At 39.1% G+C, this 16,116-nt stretch overlaps 1 protein-coding gene across 1 annotated transcript in view; it reads right to left on the bottom strand.

The window, feature by feature from the left end:
• The window catches only part of DOCK1 (dedicator of cytokinesis 1), a 332,981-nt gene that overhangs the window by 71,672 nt on the left and 245,193 nt on the right, over positions 1–16,116 (bottom strand). Inside the window, exons 30-33 of the mRNA XM_085299124.1 lie at positions 14,136–14,214; positions 13,480–13,580; positions 11,135–11,193; positions 5,308–5,456 (exon numbers count right to left, since the gene is read on the bottom strand). Coding sequence (XP_085155250.1) covers positions 5,308–5,456; positions 11,135–11,193; positions 13,480–13,580; positions 14,136–14,214 — 388 coding nt within the window. The remainder of the gene's footprint in view (positions 1–5,307; positions 5,457–11,134; positions 11,194–13,479; positions 13,581–14,135; positions 14,215–16,116) is intronic.

The following is a 16,116-nucleotide window of genomic DNA, read 5'->3' as shown; positions in this document are numbered from 1 at the left end:
TACCCAGGCCATCCCTTTTACAGCACTGAAGCTATCATCATCGGACGTGGAGACGATTCTCCTTAATAGTGCCGATCAGCCTTAAAACTTGAGACATGCGACTCATAATTTCTTCATGCTCATAATTGGGGGGGGGGGGCTACATCTCTCTGATTTCATTTYGTGCAGATAAGGGTCCTCCCACATTATTCAACAAGAAATGTAATAACATTGTGGAAGAAGGGGAAGGGAGCTGCTTCTGACTTAATTCTTTATCTTATTTTGTTAATAGATTTTGCCTCTTAAAATAAGCTAATTCTCCTAATTACTAATTCTACTAATTACCAGAGTAATCAAAAGTAATCTTACGGTGCAATACCATGAGAAAGGGAGAACGTGTCCAACATCTCACTCCTGCCAAAGACAGGTACCTCTCCCCTCCTCCTTCCAATTCCCCCATGGTTTATGTTGTGTCAGTTCTGGCATTGACTGGATGTCTCTATGAACGGGTTCAGCTCAAAACAAGTAGAAAATCAAATGAGCATTGAGACAGGCAGAGAAAAGTTAAAGTTTTTGGTAGGCAAACAAACAGGAATATTCATAAGAACTGGACCTAAAGGAAGCAACAGATGGACGGAACAGGTAACAAAAGCAGGAGCTCGTGGCTGAATTTTACATTTTAGCTGAATGACTGTCTCATGATGAAGTTTCTTTCCTGCAATCACCATGGGATCCATCACCATCACCTGACCAACCCTTGAACAATCAAACCAATTCTCTTTCATCACTTCTGTGGCTCTGACATATTCTCTTTGATCTAGAGGGTTTGCTAGTAAAACAGCCAAAGGAGAAAAGCAGAGCAGAGGAGGAGGCATTTTCTTCTATATGGAAGCTTCAGTCCCACACAGACTTTAGTATCAGATCCATGCTTTGAGGTACAGGCTACTTTGAAGCCTACATAAGACTTCAAAGCACCTCAAGAGGGAGAGGACAAAACTGGGCAACTCCAGCTTTTAATTCAGTAGGCCTTTAATTTAGTTCAGCAAAAAATACACGAATTTATTCATCATCTATTTTTTTTCTAGGGGCTACATATGTTGGAAGAATGAAAACACGCATTCTGTCTCTTACTGGTTTTACCAAGCAAAACAATTCATACTGAAATTAAAACAGTGATGCAGAAAGCTGTCTGTTTATAACACACACCATCACAGCATTAGAATTCTGCAAAAAAAAAWTTAAATTATTCCCTCCTACATCATGAAGTTTACACATCTGCAAGGGAAGTGGAGCCAGTTTAAACCCTTGTTGATGTGACTAACAAGGTTAGATAATTGGATTTCTGGCAGATTAGTTTAACAGCAGCCAACCATTCAATTCTCAACTTCTCTTTGAAAGCAAAGCTGGACAATCATAATTGGYGGTAGCACGTACACAATATAATGCACTACATTAGACAGACACATTAAATATAAAAGCTTGCCTAGGTAGTGCTGATACTTAAATAAATCATTTTACATGATCATTTCAGACAGCAAACACTTCAATTAAGGAACAAGTTATGTTTTGCAAGACAGATGACCCAGTCAATTTTTGTTCAACATAGGGAAGCACTTGGGACATGGATTTGATCGTTTGGTTCTTAGGACCAGCTCTAATGAAACATCAGTATGGCAACAGACAGCTTTAAGTGACACCAGTCTGTGATGCTTGTGGYAGCCTACACCAGGAAATAGCTCCTGCATGCCTCTGCTCTTTAGTACCACCAGAGAGTAGTAGGACAAAGGGACAAATGCATTCTGGCTTCTGTGCCACCATTATGCGACAGGGTTCTCCCATCTTAAACAATTTTCTTCTGGGTAGTAGAATATCAACTTTTAGCTTTCTTAGGATATAACCCATTACAGGATCTGTCCCATTCATTGCACGCTGCAGGGAATCTTTTTGATGGGATAACCGATTCTCAATTACTGACACACAGATACGTCATATACCTCAGAAGATGTCGGTCTGCTGCTGAATGGGGCTGGCAAGCTAGTTGCAAATGACACAGAAAGGACTGAGTGCACTAAATGCTTTCTCTGCCTCCGTTTTCACAGAGAAGGTCAGCTCCAAGCCCTTCAGCCAAGAAGCACTGACAAAACAAACAGCACACCACTGATAGCAGATGAGGATTGAAGTAGCGACCACCTACAGAAACTGGATATATACAGGCTGTTAAGACCCGACATGGTGCATCCCAAGGTGCTAAGGACACTGCCTGATGTCCATGCAAAGCCACTCTATATCAGGCCTTGYAAGACCATGCAGATCATGGAAAATCCCAAATCACCAGAGAAAGGCAAATATAATACATAAAAAAGGCAAAAAAAGACAAGCCAGAAAACCACAGTCCAGTCAGGCACACTTCAGTTCATGAGAAAACTATGGAACAGGTCCCTGTGGAAGCTATGCCCAAGTTCACAACGGACAAGAAGATGACTAGGAAAAGTCATCATGGATTTACCAAAGTTAATCACATTTAATCAATTGTTACAATGAAACAATTTGCTCAGTGGGTGAGAGGAGAACTGTGAATTTTAGCAAGGTGTTTGTAACAGTCTCCCACCATTGATAAGAAATGGACTCAGAAGGTGGACTACAAAACAGATGGGTAACTGCCTCGACTGCCAAAGGGYGGTGGTGGTTAATGCCTCGATGTCATACAGGCAACTGGTCACGAGTGGAGTTCCTCAGGGGTTGATTCTTGGTCCTATGTCCATTCAGTACTATTCCGTACTACCCAATATCGTTGAAAGTGATCTGCAYGATAGGAATGAATGCATCCTCACCAAGTCTGCAGGTGACACCACACTGGGAGCTGAGTTAGATACGTGGAAAGGGAGAGCCACCCTCAGGCTGAGAGATTAGGCCAATAAGAAATTGCATTAGGTTTAACATAGAGAAATGTGAAGTCCTGAACCTGGGCTAGAATAGTTCCAAGCAGCAGTACCAGCTGGGCGTCCGACTGGTTGGGGTGCAGCTCTGCTGGGAAAGACCGGGTGAACAGCAAGCTGAACACGAGTCAGCAGTGCAGCAAGGAAAAACAAACTGTGTCCTGGATTAAATCAGCAAGAATGAAACCAGAAGATCAAGAGAAGTGATTAATCCACTTCTTGGGCCACACTTGGAATACTGTATCCAGCTTTGGTCTCCCCAGTTCAAAAGAGATATTGAGAAATGGGAGAGGGTCCAACAGAAGCCCACCAAGAGGGCTGGATGGCTGGAGAACTTGGCATATGAAGAGAGGTTGAAGGAATTCAACCTAGAGAAGAGAAGGCTCAAGAGGGTCTACGCACAGTCTTCCAATACATAAAACAGTTCTAGAGAAGATGGAGGCACTCTCTTCACAAGAGTGCACAGCGACAACAGAAGAGGCAACAGGCACAAGCTGCTTCATGGGAAATTCTATCTGGATGTAAGAAAAAAAAATTCTTAAACACTGAGACAGGTTGCCCAGAGAAGGGGTGAAATTTCTCTCMCTGGAAAAAATCTAAGACTTGAGTCAGATGGCTCTGGATAACCCAGGGATTTCCAGAACTCCCATCCAACCCAGACTTTCTCTCATTCTGTGATTCTCTGCTACTTACAATCTATGCTCCTCATCACCCCCAAAACACAGATTTACAAATGTCAGCATGTTGTATAACTACATTATCTGCAAAACTGTAAATGGATAGATTATTTTTTGTTAGACATAACTATGCATTCCAAATATCCTGGACAAAGGTTTACTACCTCTGTACCTGTCATATCGATGCTATGTCCATAAAGAAAGAAGCTATAGTGACATAAGAAATACATGTTGACTATCTACAGTCCAAGGCATCTATGATTTAAGCACAAGGCATTTTTCTTTTCAAGAGGCAAAAAGAGTTTGTGTTAAAATATTTTAAGACATTCATTTATTAAAATCACCCAACTATCCACACAAAGCTGGTTTCCTTCTATCAAGAAAATATACGGCCATAAATTTAGCTATAAAGTTACCCTGGGATTTTTCCATGATCCATATAATTGTACAAATAAAAAATGACAAGTAACAAAAGAGAATATCTGACAGGAAAATGTTTAAATGGCATCCCAGTGAGCATTTCAATCTCTTCAGTATCATCAGAGTCAAACATAAGAAAGAATGATTAGGCAGTAATTGGATGGAACCAAAATACAGTTCACAACCTTTCTATACTGCACCCAGCACAAAACAAATCAAAGTAATAAGGCTGACGCCACTTTACATGTTTAAGTTACTCCACATAGATATTCATTTATTCTGGCTACAGATGTGTTATGAGCTGGTTATGAATAATAGTTCACAACGAAGTAAGGAAAAGGTTAAGATTTCTCATACAAGAAGCAAAACTGCCAGTATAAATGAACAAAAGTAACGAACACATATCAAACTTTACTGCAAAATTCACAAGGTCATATCCTGAACTGACAGTAATTTTCATAGCGTAATGGAGCTACACTGATTTATACCATGAGACTACCTGGCTCACAGGATTCAAAGTTTGTGCAATCTATCTTCAAAGCACTGCTAACCCTTGCATTTTTTCAAATGAAAAAAATTACTTTGATGTCAAAAAAAAAAAATCATATAAGAACCTTGCTGTGAACGCGCACTCTTGTCCTCAATCCGTAAGGTAAAGTTTTGATGGAAAGAAAGTAAAATGAATGATGTCAAGAAACTTTCTTTCACCATACTTGTCTCTCAAAAATTGAAGCTCTCAGGATAAGACTGTGCATGTTTATTCAAGGATTTCCTTCAGCTTTTTAAAATAAAATAGAATAAAAATACTACACTAGTACTTTCTATTTTAGATTGCCTATATAGCACGAAGAAACACTGTCACTGGTTGGATAGCTTTTTTTCCCCTCTTCAAAATCCATAAAACTGTAAAGAGTATCAAAATTACAGGATACTGGAGATGATGAATCCTTACAGGTTATAGTTTCTTTTGCCACATTATTAGGATTCCTTTAAGTCTAATTTAACTCAGATGCAGAATCCTCTCCTGAGTCATAGTGAAAATTTAAGACATCTGTCTTTGCTCTCCTTTTGTATCTAAAGAAAGGTTTCATTTACTTCATGCAAATTTTTGCCTCAGTAAGGATTTAAAACCCTTCAGATGAAAATTCCATAGCCACTCAAACTTATAGAAAACAAACAAACCCACAATTATATTATGCTTGAGTAAAACAAGAAATAACAAAAATTCTTACGTGTCTGTCAAAGAACAGTTAATCTTTCTTACGAACTTCAAATATTTGTAGCCRTCTGCTTACCATCTGGAAACTTCGAGTCGAATGAAATTCACACTGCATCATATCAAAGAATATTGGGATTGTTGCTTTTCGAAGCTCCGTTTCGGGGATAAGTGTCATTTCTAATATAGGTCCCACCATTTCTGGGATGAACTTGATTTTATGCTGACCTTTAAAAAGAAAAATGCATTTCAGAGTTAATGAACAGCCACTGACTTCGGTAGAAGATAATTGCTTTAAAAGCCATATCAATAAATCCTCATATAGCTCAAACATACCACAGTATTTTTCAAGATTTGACGCTACTGAAACACGTAGTATAATTTATGACTTTAGAGGGGAACTAAAGGGTATAYATAAGCCCGAATTAATACAGAGTTGTTCAATCAAAAAAAAAATCAAACTAGAACTTGCTATATTTTCCATAAATCAACCATATTTACACTGTTCTAAGGGTTTTTCTTTTAAATACGTCTCCTGGATAGGCGAGCAGTGGCCGACAGACCCGTCGGTTAYGCCAGCCGAGTGAGAATGCCACCTCTTCCCCGGCGTACAGAGTGCTCCCCGTGTCAGTSTACCCAAACGTCAGCACGAGCGCACACCTCCACAGCCTCAAGGCGCAAAACCACACCTTCGCCAAGACTACAGCGCGTCTTCTTGCCGAAACAGCTGATCTGAGTGGCAAATTGAGTTTCATATTGACCTTCCCAAGAGGAATCCACACCCGGCCCACCTCTCCCTGCTATGCTCTTCCATGTGGAACAAAAATTAAATCTTAAAGGGAACATGAAACTTCCTATACAATTTAAAAGCACCTAGTTACTGTTCATATTATGGGCTAGAAGTGTAGAGAACACAAAGTACATATTCTGCAAGGTACCTGTAAGGTTTATGAAACGCAGCGAGATTCCTGTATGGAAGATATTACAGAAGCCCAGTGTATTACAGGACCATGTTAACTCTGCAGCGCTGYGGACGTCATTCGATTTTTAGAATAAAAACACTGAGCGTAAATTTAAACAAAATGGTATACCTTACAACACATTTGAAGTTTAACGCACACAACTGGTGAAGCTCCTCACATACACAATTGCAAAAGGATATTTTATAAGAAAGTGCACTGAGAAATAAGTTAATGCTTCATTGCTGTAGTTCAGATTAGACTTCTCTAGAACTGAGCTCAGTTAAGAAGCCCTCAACTTCCTCCACTGTAAGACTYGTTTCCCGTTGCGGTTTACCAGTGGTATATGACAGACAAACATATTTTAATTCATCTATATTCCATTAGACTAGTAAGACTACTAAGGTATAGCTATGGAAGCATTCAACTAGCAGTTTARCTTTTGACCAGAACCAACACACATCTAAATAAATGTGATCAAAAAGAAATCCTTTACGAACAGATTTCTTTTTTAGCAGATATAATTTAAACTACTTGATTTGGCAGACCTCAGAATCCTACCAGCATGTTAAGGCAAATTAATATTCAGCGAAAACTGCTATTTGGTATGGTCCTGCAATGCTGCCTCTTGTTGAGGAACATCAAGAGCGAGTGGTAAAGCTTTCTCTCCATCTTTCACTTAAGTATTATTACATTCGGTCTCTCAGGTGACAGTTTTCTTGTATTATGCCTGAGAAGTGTCAGATCCAATATTTCAGAAAACAAATGATAGCGACAAAAGATATTCGTCAGGCACAAATTCAATGTCATGAAGTTCGCTGTGTGTCACAGTGAGTTTTTCATTGCTTCTAGCACAGGGATTCCCACAAAAAAGTAAATAATATCTTTTGAGGTTTAGACGTGAAAAGATAGAGAATGTAAACTTTTTAAATGTTTGATCGCATTTCCTCTTCTATAGTGGAATATACAGTTGTTGCTCAAAAAGCAAACTACCGGACATCTCACGTAACGACGGAGTCACGCCTCGAAGGGAAAGCGGGGCGCCGGCCGCACCGGGTGCCGAGCAAAGATGTTAAGAGAGGCTAAAGGCACCCGCCGGGGTTGCTCCCTGCCGCACAGGACCCGTCTGGAAGAGCCATCAGCACAATCCGTTACGATGGTGCTGCACGTACTCAGTGTTTTWGTCATTCAAAGCCTGTTTGTATTTATAGCAGCGCCGTCTCACAGGTAATAATCAACAGAGTTTTTAAATCAATGAGGACAGAGCATTTTTCAGAATACAAAATTCAGGAGAAGGACTTGGGGGATAGAAGTGTGAGAGTTATTAGCAGAAAGTATTAAATTCACTTGAACATTGCTCTGCAAAAAATCCCTTGCCTGCCGTTTGAAACCCAYTTAGCTCTTCACTTCATCTGGAGAGTACGTGGGTGGCTCCCACCAGAATTTRCACAACTCTAGTGCACAGAAAAACAAGGGAAATAAGCTGTTTGCACGGCGCAGGCAGCAGCTCCTGGCTTCGGATGCGAAGCACYGTGCCTCACAAAGCAGTTTTCCAGAGCAATTTCCAATGTAGGGAGTTTCTCAGGAGCCTGGAGCACCAGGGTCGTGGCAGGAGGAGGCTGGCAATGACCATGGGAAGCTGAAGCAGCACAAAGCAATCTCGTCTGGTTTTTCTCATCCTGTATAGGCGAGGAATAATGTGTAGAACGAGCTGCCTAATAACTGGGTGGAAAGGAAGTAGGTTTAAAACTCTGACTTCTGCATGAACTACATGAAGGATATAATGACATGCATTATAYATGCATGCATTTGCCGTGATGACGCGAGCCACTGCAATGCTGTGCCACGAAATAAAGCACRAGAGCAAAATGCAAGAGGATGCAGCCCTGCTCTGGCCCGCGGCAGCGTCCCTCCAGCTGCTGTCACACGCTGCACGCTGATAAACAACCCACCAAGGGAAGTGCTCTTTTTTCTCCTCCAGTGTGGGAACTCCCACGCATAGATTCAAAATGCGACAAGTCTGGAAGAAAATTGAGGAGTCTCTTCTGAAAACTAGAACGTGCAGCTGCTTTAAGAGCTATATGCAAAACAGTATTTTTATGAATATGCAGAAGTTTCTCTTAGTATTGGCTCCTGCCTTGCAYTGAGGAGCACTGTTATAACATGCTCACAGAAGAGTACCAAATTTCATTAGCTGAACCAAAGTCAAGATATTTTATTTATTTAATAGCGTGCACAATKTTTTCCATGTCCACGTTCCCCTTGTTTAAATTTGGGCCATAAAAATCTACTAAATAATTTGCTAGCAACTTCCCATCTCACTGAGGTCAGCTCTAAGCATGCATGACTAATTCAGAGCATGTTATTTGCAATGATTTCTATTTATGTTATATTCAAGGTGTAGGTCTATTTTAAATCCTGCCCTTGCCTCTAACAAGATTAATATCTCTGTCCAGACACCTTTTCTGACATCCACTACTTGGAGTGAACTGCCGGGCCAGTGGCTAGTTACCCAGATGGCGGCAGCAGCAGCAGCAGCAGCAATTTTAATTGATCTTGAGCAATTTTTCTTTCCAACCTCCCTCTAGCTGGTCCAGATGTCAACAGCAAAAGCAGTATTTTTTTCCTCTTTCTCTCCTTTATCAAGTATATTATTTTTGATGCAATTACAATTACTTCAACATTTAACTGTTCTAGCCATTGAAAACTGTTCTGCATGAACCAGTGCCAGACTGTGTTTTGTCTGTGCACCATGTAGCACTTGAAAGTGTGCATCACTTGATCTCCCAGACCTTCAAGACAGAGGCCATGGCTTTCTTTACATTTGYGTGATATTTACTGTCTCCCTCAGGTCAAAGGTTCTAACAGAATAGTGACTCAAAATAACATATTAAAGCTGAGGTTGTGATATAGGAGGAAAAAAGCCAGCAAAGACTAACATACATTGCTTTTGGTGTACCTTCTTTCAGTGGTAATTTGCAGCACTGTCCTGTTCTAGACTGGAAAGTTTTAACTTGGCAAGTATTATATGCTAATCATGGTATTTTGTGGGCAAAAACTAATGAGATACAATAATAATTTTTCAGGCTTACTCATACCCTTTAATRCATAAATCAAAAGTCAAAGTTAGTTGGCTTCATCATATTTTGTGCACAATGACAGTCATAAAAATTACATGCTCAAGCATATGCAAGAATTATAGCTTTTCAGTTTTGATGCTGTTACTGAACATATACATTAATAATTTGACTAACGTAGTGAAATTTCTGAGATAGAAGTCGTCAAACACAGTAGAATCGATGCCGCTGCGGTGGCAACTTGAGATTCTTCCTTAATTGATGCTGTGACATATGTGAGATTGATGAAGAGCTGGAAGTAAAACATGATCAGCAAAGACTGCCTGGATTCCCAAGAAGAAGAAAAAATAAGCTTTTCTTTACGAAAAGTATAAAGGCCTTTTCGGACAGGGGTCTTATTTATCTTTCCCTTCCACCTTTTGTTGGGAAGGGCAGCATTTACTCACTCCTTCAACACGGGAAATTGCAGAATTAGCAACTTGTTTCACTTATACAATCACAGGCATCAGAGCAAGAGGTCAAGAAGTCWTCCACCTGGGTAAACTTAGTTGACAAAGAACTTCTACTTGGAACAAAAAATCTGTCTAATAAACTCTATCAAATATAGAAGGTTTTCATGAAAGCACACAACCTCCTTTACATGCCAATCAATYCAAACCCTTACGAAACTCCAGTGAAAATGATTGGTATCTCCACATAAAGCAATTAAGTACGTTGTCCAAGAGCACCCAGTGACAGTAGCGACAATCATGATGCACTCCATGGTCACCAGACTGAATAAAATAATCTCATGTAGAAACAGCTAGATGCATGTCTACATATACAAATAAACATTTCCAGTTTGGGTTCAGCAAATTCCTAAAAAAGCAGAAGAGGCCTAAGCATCCAAAATCGCCAGAGAAATTAGTAAAATGACAAATAAGTAGATAACTGCAAGCCTAGAAGAGTGAAAGAGTTAGCTAATAACTACTGAAGGGGATGCCAGGGTTCAGAGCTTGCTGACCCAACATCAGGCATGATGCTGAATTTATTATCTGTCTGTCAAGTCATATATTACTGTGTACTGTGCTTTAATCTGTTCTCCAGACACTTACTCATGAAAGACACTTCTAATAAAAAGTGAATTCAGCTGCTCTCAGAAGGCTTTTTTCATCATTACAGCAGAGTGGAAGCAAACTCTGTGATATCAAATAAGTAAGGACCTTTTGCATTCCCTTCTTCTCTATATGCTGTATTTTCATAAGTTTCAGCAACAACAGTTCAGCTGGAGTTATAAATAAAGTTGGTAAAATGCATTTATTTCTAATAATTTAAGGAAATTTTGATAAAACTCTGAACAGCTTAAGTGTCTCTACCGTTAAGCTCAGAAAAATGAAATCTGGCAGGTGAGTACATTCAGGTCACAGTAAATATTCAGTTTTTCCTCATGAAACCTCATCCGCGTACAGCCAAATTACACCTACAGCACACACGCTGAGTCGAGACTGTCAGATATGCCTAACTTATCTAGGAACTTCAGGGATGTCCACGTTTCCATGCCTTCCTGATCTTCTCCAGTCTTTCTGATACAGCCAAAAAAGCCTGAAAACATCAGACTTTGTACAGAGTTCCCAGGCTGACTTCTTTACACCCCTTGGACCCGTTCATTTTGCTACCGTCCCGGCGACTGCTTGCACGAATTGTGTGTGTGGGCACGTGCTCATGGAGAAACAGAGAAAAAAAACAGTCAACAGATACCACCATCACCATTCCTTTCACCTAGCGTTAGGTAGAATACCATAAAGTAATGGAAGAAACGTAAGTGCTGACTGCAGCAACGCGTCTTCCCAGGCTTAACACGTGCTAAGCCGTGAGCGCTCAGGCTACTTACCCAGATTGTACCACATGTCCCTGATCTCAAAGCCAATCTGCCTCCTCATGTCGCCRTACCTTAAAAGAAAACAAAACCATGGCACGTTTAACCAAACACTAGCAAGCAAAACGCGTTTCGTTTCCAAACGTGACCGGCATTCAAAAAAATCTTTGAAACTGCCGAAAAAGGTTCCCCAAATTCAACTCGCACCGGCACTTCACGCTAGTAACGCAGGTCACGGAGATACGCACAGGCAGGACGCTCCGCAGCCCCGCCATCAGCACCGGGCAAAGCGGAGGCCGACTCACTCGCGGGAGCCTCTGATCGCCGCGCTCCCGCTTCCCCCTCAAAAGGCGCACGGGTTTCGCTGGATGAGGACTTTAACGAGCGCCAAGAATACGTGCATGCTAGGTAAAATATTTCTATTTTAAAATCATTACTTCAATGATAAAATTAGCAGAATGGTAATATCTGGCAACGTGTGGGATTGTGGTGGAATAACAGTGAGATCCCCTGACATTATTATGGATTAAATAAATTCTTCTGTATCATYGAGCATCTGCTATTACAAACACTTACATACAATGCTTAGCAAAAATTGCAAATTGCAATAATTACATTTTAAATTACTAAATGCTGGAAGTATTAATTGAAATATAACCTTAAAAAGGAGGGTGAGGGTTATATGGGACTAAGTGATTATTTATACCCCTTTGGCACAGAAGTGACAGTGATTTCATATACCAATAAAAGCTAGTGCTCCAAGACCATACATTTATTGCATTCTGTGCAGTTTACTGTGTTAGATATTGCCCCCAAAACATGATTGAACTGAAATAACATTTTTAAAAATTATTATAGCAGAGATTTACAATTCAGCAAACTTCATTAGGTACCATCTGCAAATGACTTGTTTACTTATATCATCAGTGAGAAATGTCTGTTGATTTCTCGCATTTCTTCAATAGTGAGATACACTGTGTAGTTTTATATAAAAATAGCCTGATTTTTTTTTTTTCCATCTAAGACTCTCATCCTCAGGCAGAGGATAATCAGATCACGCAAATGCATTGCCAGGGACCTACAACAGCCTGTTTTGATCCATTTCTGCTCCAAGTGATTGATTGGAGCTCTCTGACTTTTAGAGGTGTCCTTCCTACTCTTAACCACAAAAGAGGATTTGGGCCATCGATCCCACCTTGTGCAAAAACATTTTGTTCTATAAATTGTAAATCTAATGAAATAAAATTTACTTGGCTTTACAAACCCAGCTTGATTTCCTCTTAAAAATGTATAACTTTAATGTTATTTATGATTTTTATATCCCAAGTGCAGAAGCCTGAGCTCTGCTTGACACCACTTTTTCCCCTGAACTTGTAAATATTCCTGTTTCATCAAGCAAGCCCCCAGAGCAGAGGTATGTACACTAGAGTGTACAGTGATTAAAAATTCTGTTTTAACAGGCAGGTAAGGCAAAGACTCCAAAGCAAGCATGTCAAAACTCATGACGGACTGAAAGGGTTTGAAGGGCAAAACTTAGCTACCAAAGAGCAAAATGACCTTTTCGTATCAACTGTGGTAACCTTACTGAACCCGAAAACAAACTGCTTTTGCACACACTCTTTATAAAGATCAGGACACAGAAAGAGAATCCACCCAAACTGCTTGAAAACATTTAACTGATCTTTTTCAGTGTTCCTCGTTCAGTTATTTAATGACAGGGTTCACTACACTGGAACCCAAGGAAATGGAGCAGAAATGCATACTTTAAACAAAATATTCCTGCTCTTAATTCTCTGCTGTCTTTTCTTTGGATAGGTTTGATTTGCTGTGAAATTTCAAACAGAAATCAGCTAGTTGAAGCTGCCTGTGCAGAGATGGGCAATGTAATTCCCTTATAGCCTGGACATTGTTATCGGTTGTGTCTGTGAAAAAAAAAAAGAAAAAAAAAAGAAAAAAAAAATCTGCAAGGATATCGCAGTGAAACCTACTGTAGCTAGGAAAATTCAGTCTAAAAAGCCTTTAGGGATTAAGCAATAAAGAGTGCATGTAGAATGAGATTAGAATAAGCACAAAGCTAAAGTGATTTCAGTTTTATAATGTGTTAATACTTCTGAAAAGTCTTGACTCTATGAACATCCTGCAGTATAAAATACTATCTTCACCAGTAATGAATCGTGTAATTTAGATCTTGATTCAAGGGTAGAAACACATGCAATACTTGATTCATGTTTTTAAAGCTAACCTTTCATTATATCATGATTACATCTCAATTTGAATGGATTTAACTAAGAAATTAGACTAAAATTATGTTAATAGACCTCAAGCTCTTGTCCATGATTTACAAGACGAATAGGACTTACTTGTTAAGTATTTTTGCTCTTTTAGCACTTGAAAAATTCTCCAGTTGTAAAGACTCTTGTGTAAGAAAAGCAACAGCCAGGTGAAAGTAGTTGTTCCAAAGCTGAAAACCCCCAAAATGACAAGAATAGATACCATTAATTCTCTGAAATATTCTCCTGCACATCTATGAAACATCTTAGAAGCATCTAAATTACACACATAAATATCCAACAGCAAAACAACAGACACCAGAGAAAAGTCGTTTCTTAAAAAATTCAGTGTACATCTCCTCGTATGTATTTCCCACAAAGCATTTCCCAGCTAGAAAACTTAACTGCATTTTGATGACTCAAGCAAAATCAAATATCGACATGAGTTCTTTCTTTTTTTTAGCTAAAAATCTATATTTTACATACAAAGTTTAACATAATGTACATATTACTTAATTTTCACAAAGGGAACTTGTTTAAGCTCTAGAGGGGATCTCTGCAGRATGAGACCCACGAGACAGAAGTGGGACGTGTATTTGTTGAGCCTGAAACRACTTAGCACAGTCTTCACGCGTTGGGAAGAGGAGAACATCGATTTATACATACGACAAAATCACAGAGAGGGGACGCAAACATATTACAACATTCGTATTAGTCCCCAAGATGCTGTTTGGTATTTTTCTTACCTGTAACTCAAAATTGGCTTGATCAAGAAATTTTTTGTTTAGCATATCTGCATACTGATTAATTGCTCGCAGGAAGACTCTGAAAGATCAAGAGAAAATTACATAATTACACACTCTACTGTGGCACCTCTGTACATTTGGCATCCCAATTAGACAAAACTCTGAGCCTGTCTGGAAAGTGGAAAGCAGTGTGATCTCACCACTGTTAAGCATTCCGAATTATATGCATATGGTCTAAAAATTAATCAAGCAACTTAGTATATGCAAGGAATGTTTTGGACAAAAATCACTTCTCTTTAAAACACCTCAGGATAATCAAGAGATCATTTAAAAAAAAAAATCAGCTTATTAGGAAAAAGTATGAATTATTTTTTTTAAGTTACAGCATCTTAATGTTATATATAACCTAGACCCCGAAACTGTCTGCAGTTTAACTTGCAGATCAAGCAAAATGCAGTTTTAAGCGCTGATGAGCCAGATGCTATTTTACTTATGGCACAATAACATACATAAATGCTGCTGATAAACAATGCTTTGAAGCTCATGCTATGCTCTACTTTTAAAATGTTGATTTAGTACCCAGTATAGTTTATTGCTTTTCTAAAAAGGACGCTTCCTAAATTACAACAGGAGCTGGCTTGACAAGCTTTAAAAATAAAACCAAATGGTGTAGTATAAGTAGGTCACTACATATTCATGGTGCTGAAAAGCAAACATATTATCCTTTGGTATCCTAATCTCCATTTTCAAAATAAACATTAGATTCCGCCTGGAAACTTCAAATTTACGCTCTGAAACTGGCAGCGAATGCCCAGACAAACGAGCGTGCCTTCTGCGCAGCCAGTCCACGAYACAGATTTATGTCTCCGGCCAGAACAGGCAATGATAAAGACCGGTCCCAGCAGACACATCTTTTTTTTTGGCCCAATAGCAATCTTTAAAAAGAGAGCTCGCGTTAGAATGCAAAAAATAATGTTAGTCTTTCTACAGGCTGACAAACAGCAGCGTTTTTAAAAACTTAGCAGTAGAGGCAGTCAACAACATATTTTACTGAATTTGAGATACCTCCCGATCTCTCCWGACAAAAATGAGGGTTTAACAGAATGTTCACCAACCCAAATGAAAGACAACACACGGACATCAGGATGGGATACCAGATTATTTACGTATACAAAATCAAGCCAGTAAAAACGAGTAAGGCAAAGATATTGATACCACTGGAATGTCTCATACAAACACTTTACAGTAGCGCTCATTATACCTAAAAATCTCATACATATCTACGTACTTGTATCCTACACATGCGGAGATATGTTTCGAGACCAGTACATTTGTGTATTATTCACCCGTGTCTTTGTCAGTATATACATCTGGAAACAATTTCTTTAYGAGATTTTACAAATGAGATGAATTCAGCACAGACAATAATACACTGCAGACATCTGTATTTTAAATTTACGATTCAATTACTGAGCTGTAGCAAATACTAAGATGGAAGCTAAAGTTACCCATGTAATCAGAATATCAACAATTCGATATTTAGACTAATATTCTGTTTTGTTTCGTGTTTTTAAAATCTGATAATACCATGAGATCCGTTAGTCTTCCCAGAAGAATTAGTAATTTAACATAGTAAGAGGGACTATCTAGTGTACCCTGCGTTATGAAGATKAAATCAGTTCTAACACAAGGAGGATTATGCCTACAATTTAATTATGTTGCCTCAAGATATCACTGTGATGCATTCAATCTGCTCCATCTAATTAAGCCTTGCAACAATCTCATTACTTTATATAACATTATTTTCTTTAAATGGTAACTCTCATTTTTCCCCTATATTAATTCCAGTGAACAGAAACGAAGAGCAAATAAAGTGGAATCTACCATACCGCGGCTGCCAAAACACCTAGTCAAAAAGTACCTGTGAAAGTAAACAAGCGGCACTGACCGTTTATACCCCACGCGCCAGCCTGTAACGCTG

This window comes from Rhea americana, unplaced genomic scaffold (assembly GCF_003343005.1).
Source record: "Rhea americana isolate MKP2758 unplaced genomic scaffold, rheAme1 scaffold_145, whole genome shotgun sequence".
NCBI classification, from domain to species: domain Eukaryota; kingdom Metazoa; phylum Chordata; class Aves; order Rheiformes; family Rheidae; genus Rhea; species Rhea americana.
This window is presented reverse-complemented; position numbering and strand designations above follow the sequence as displayed.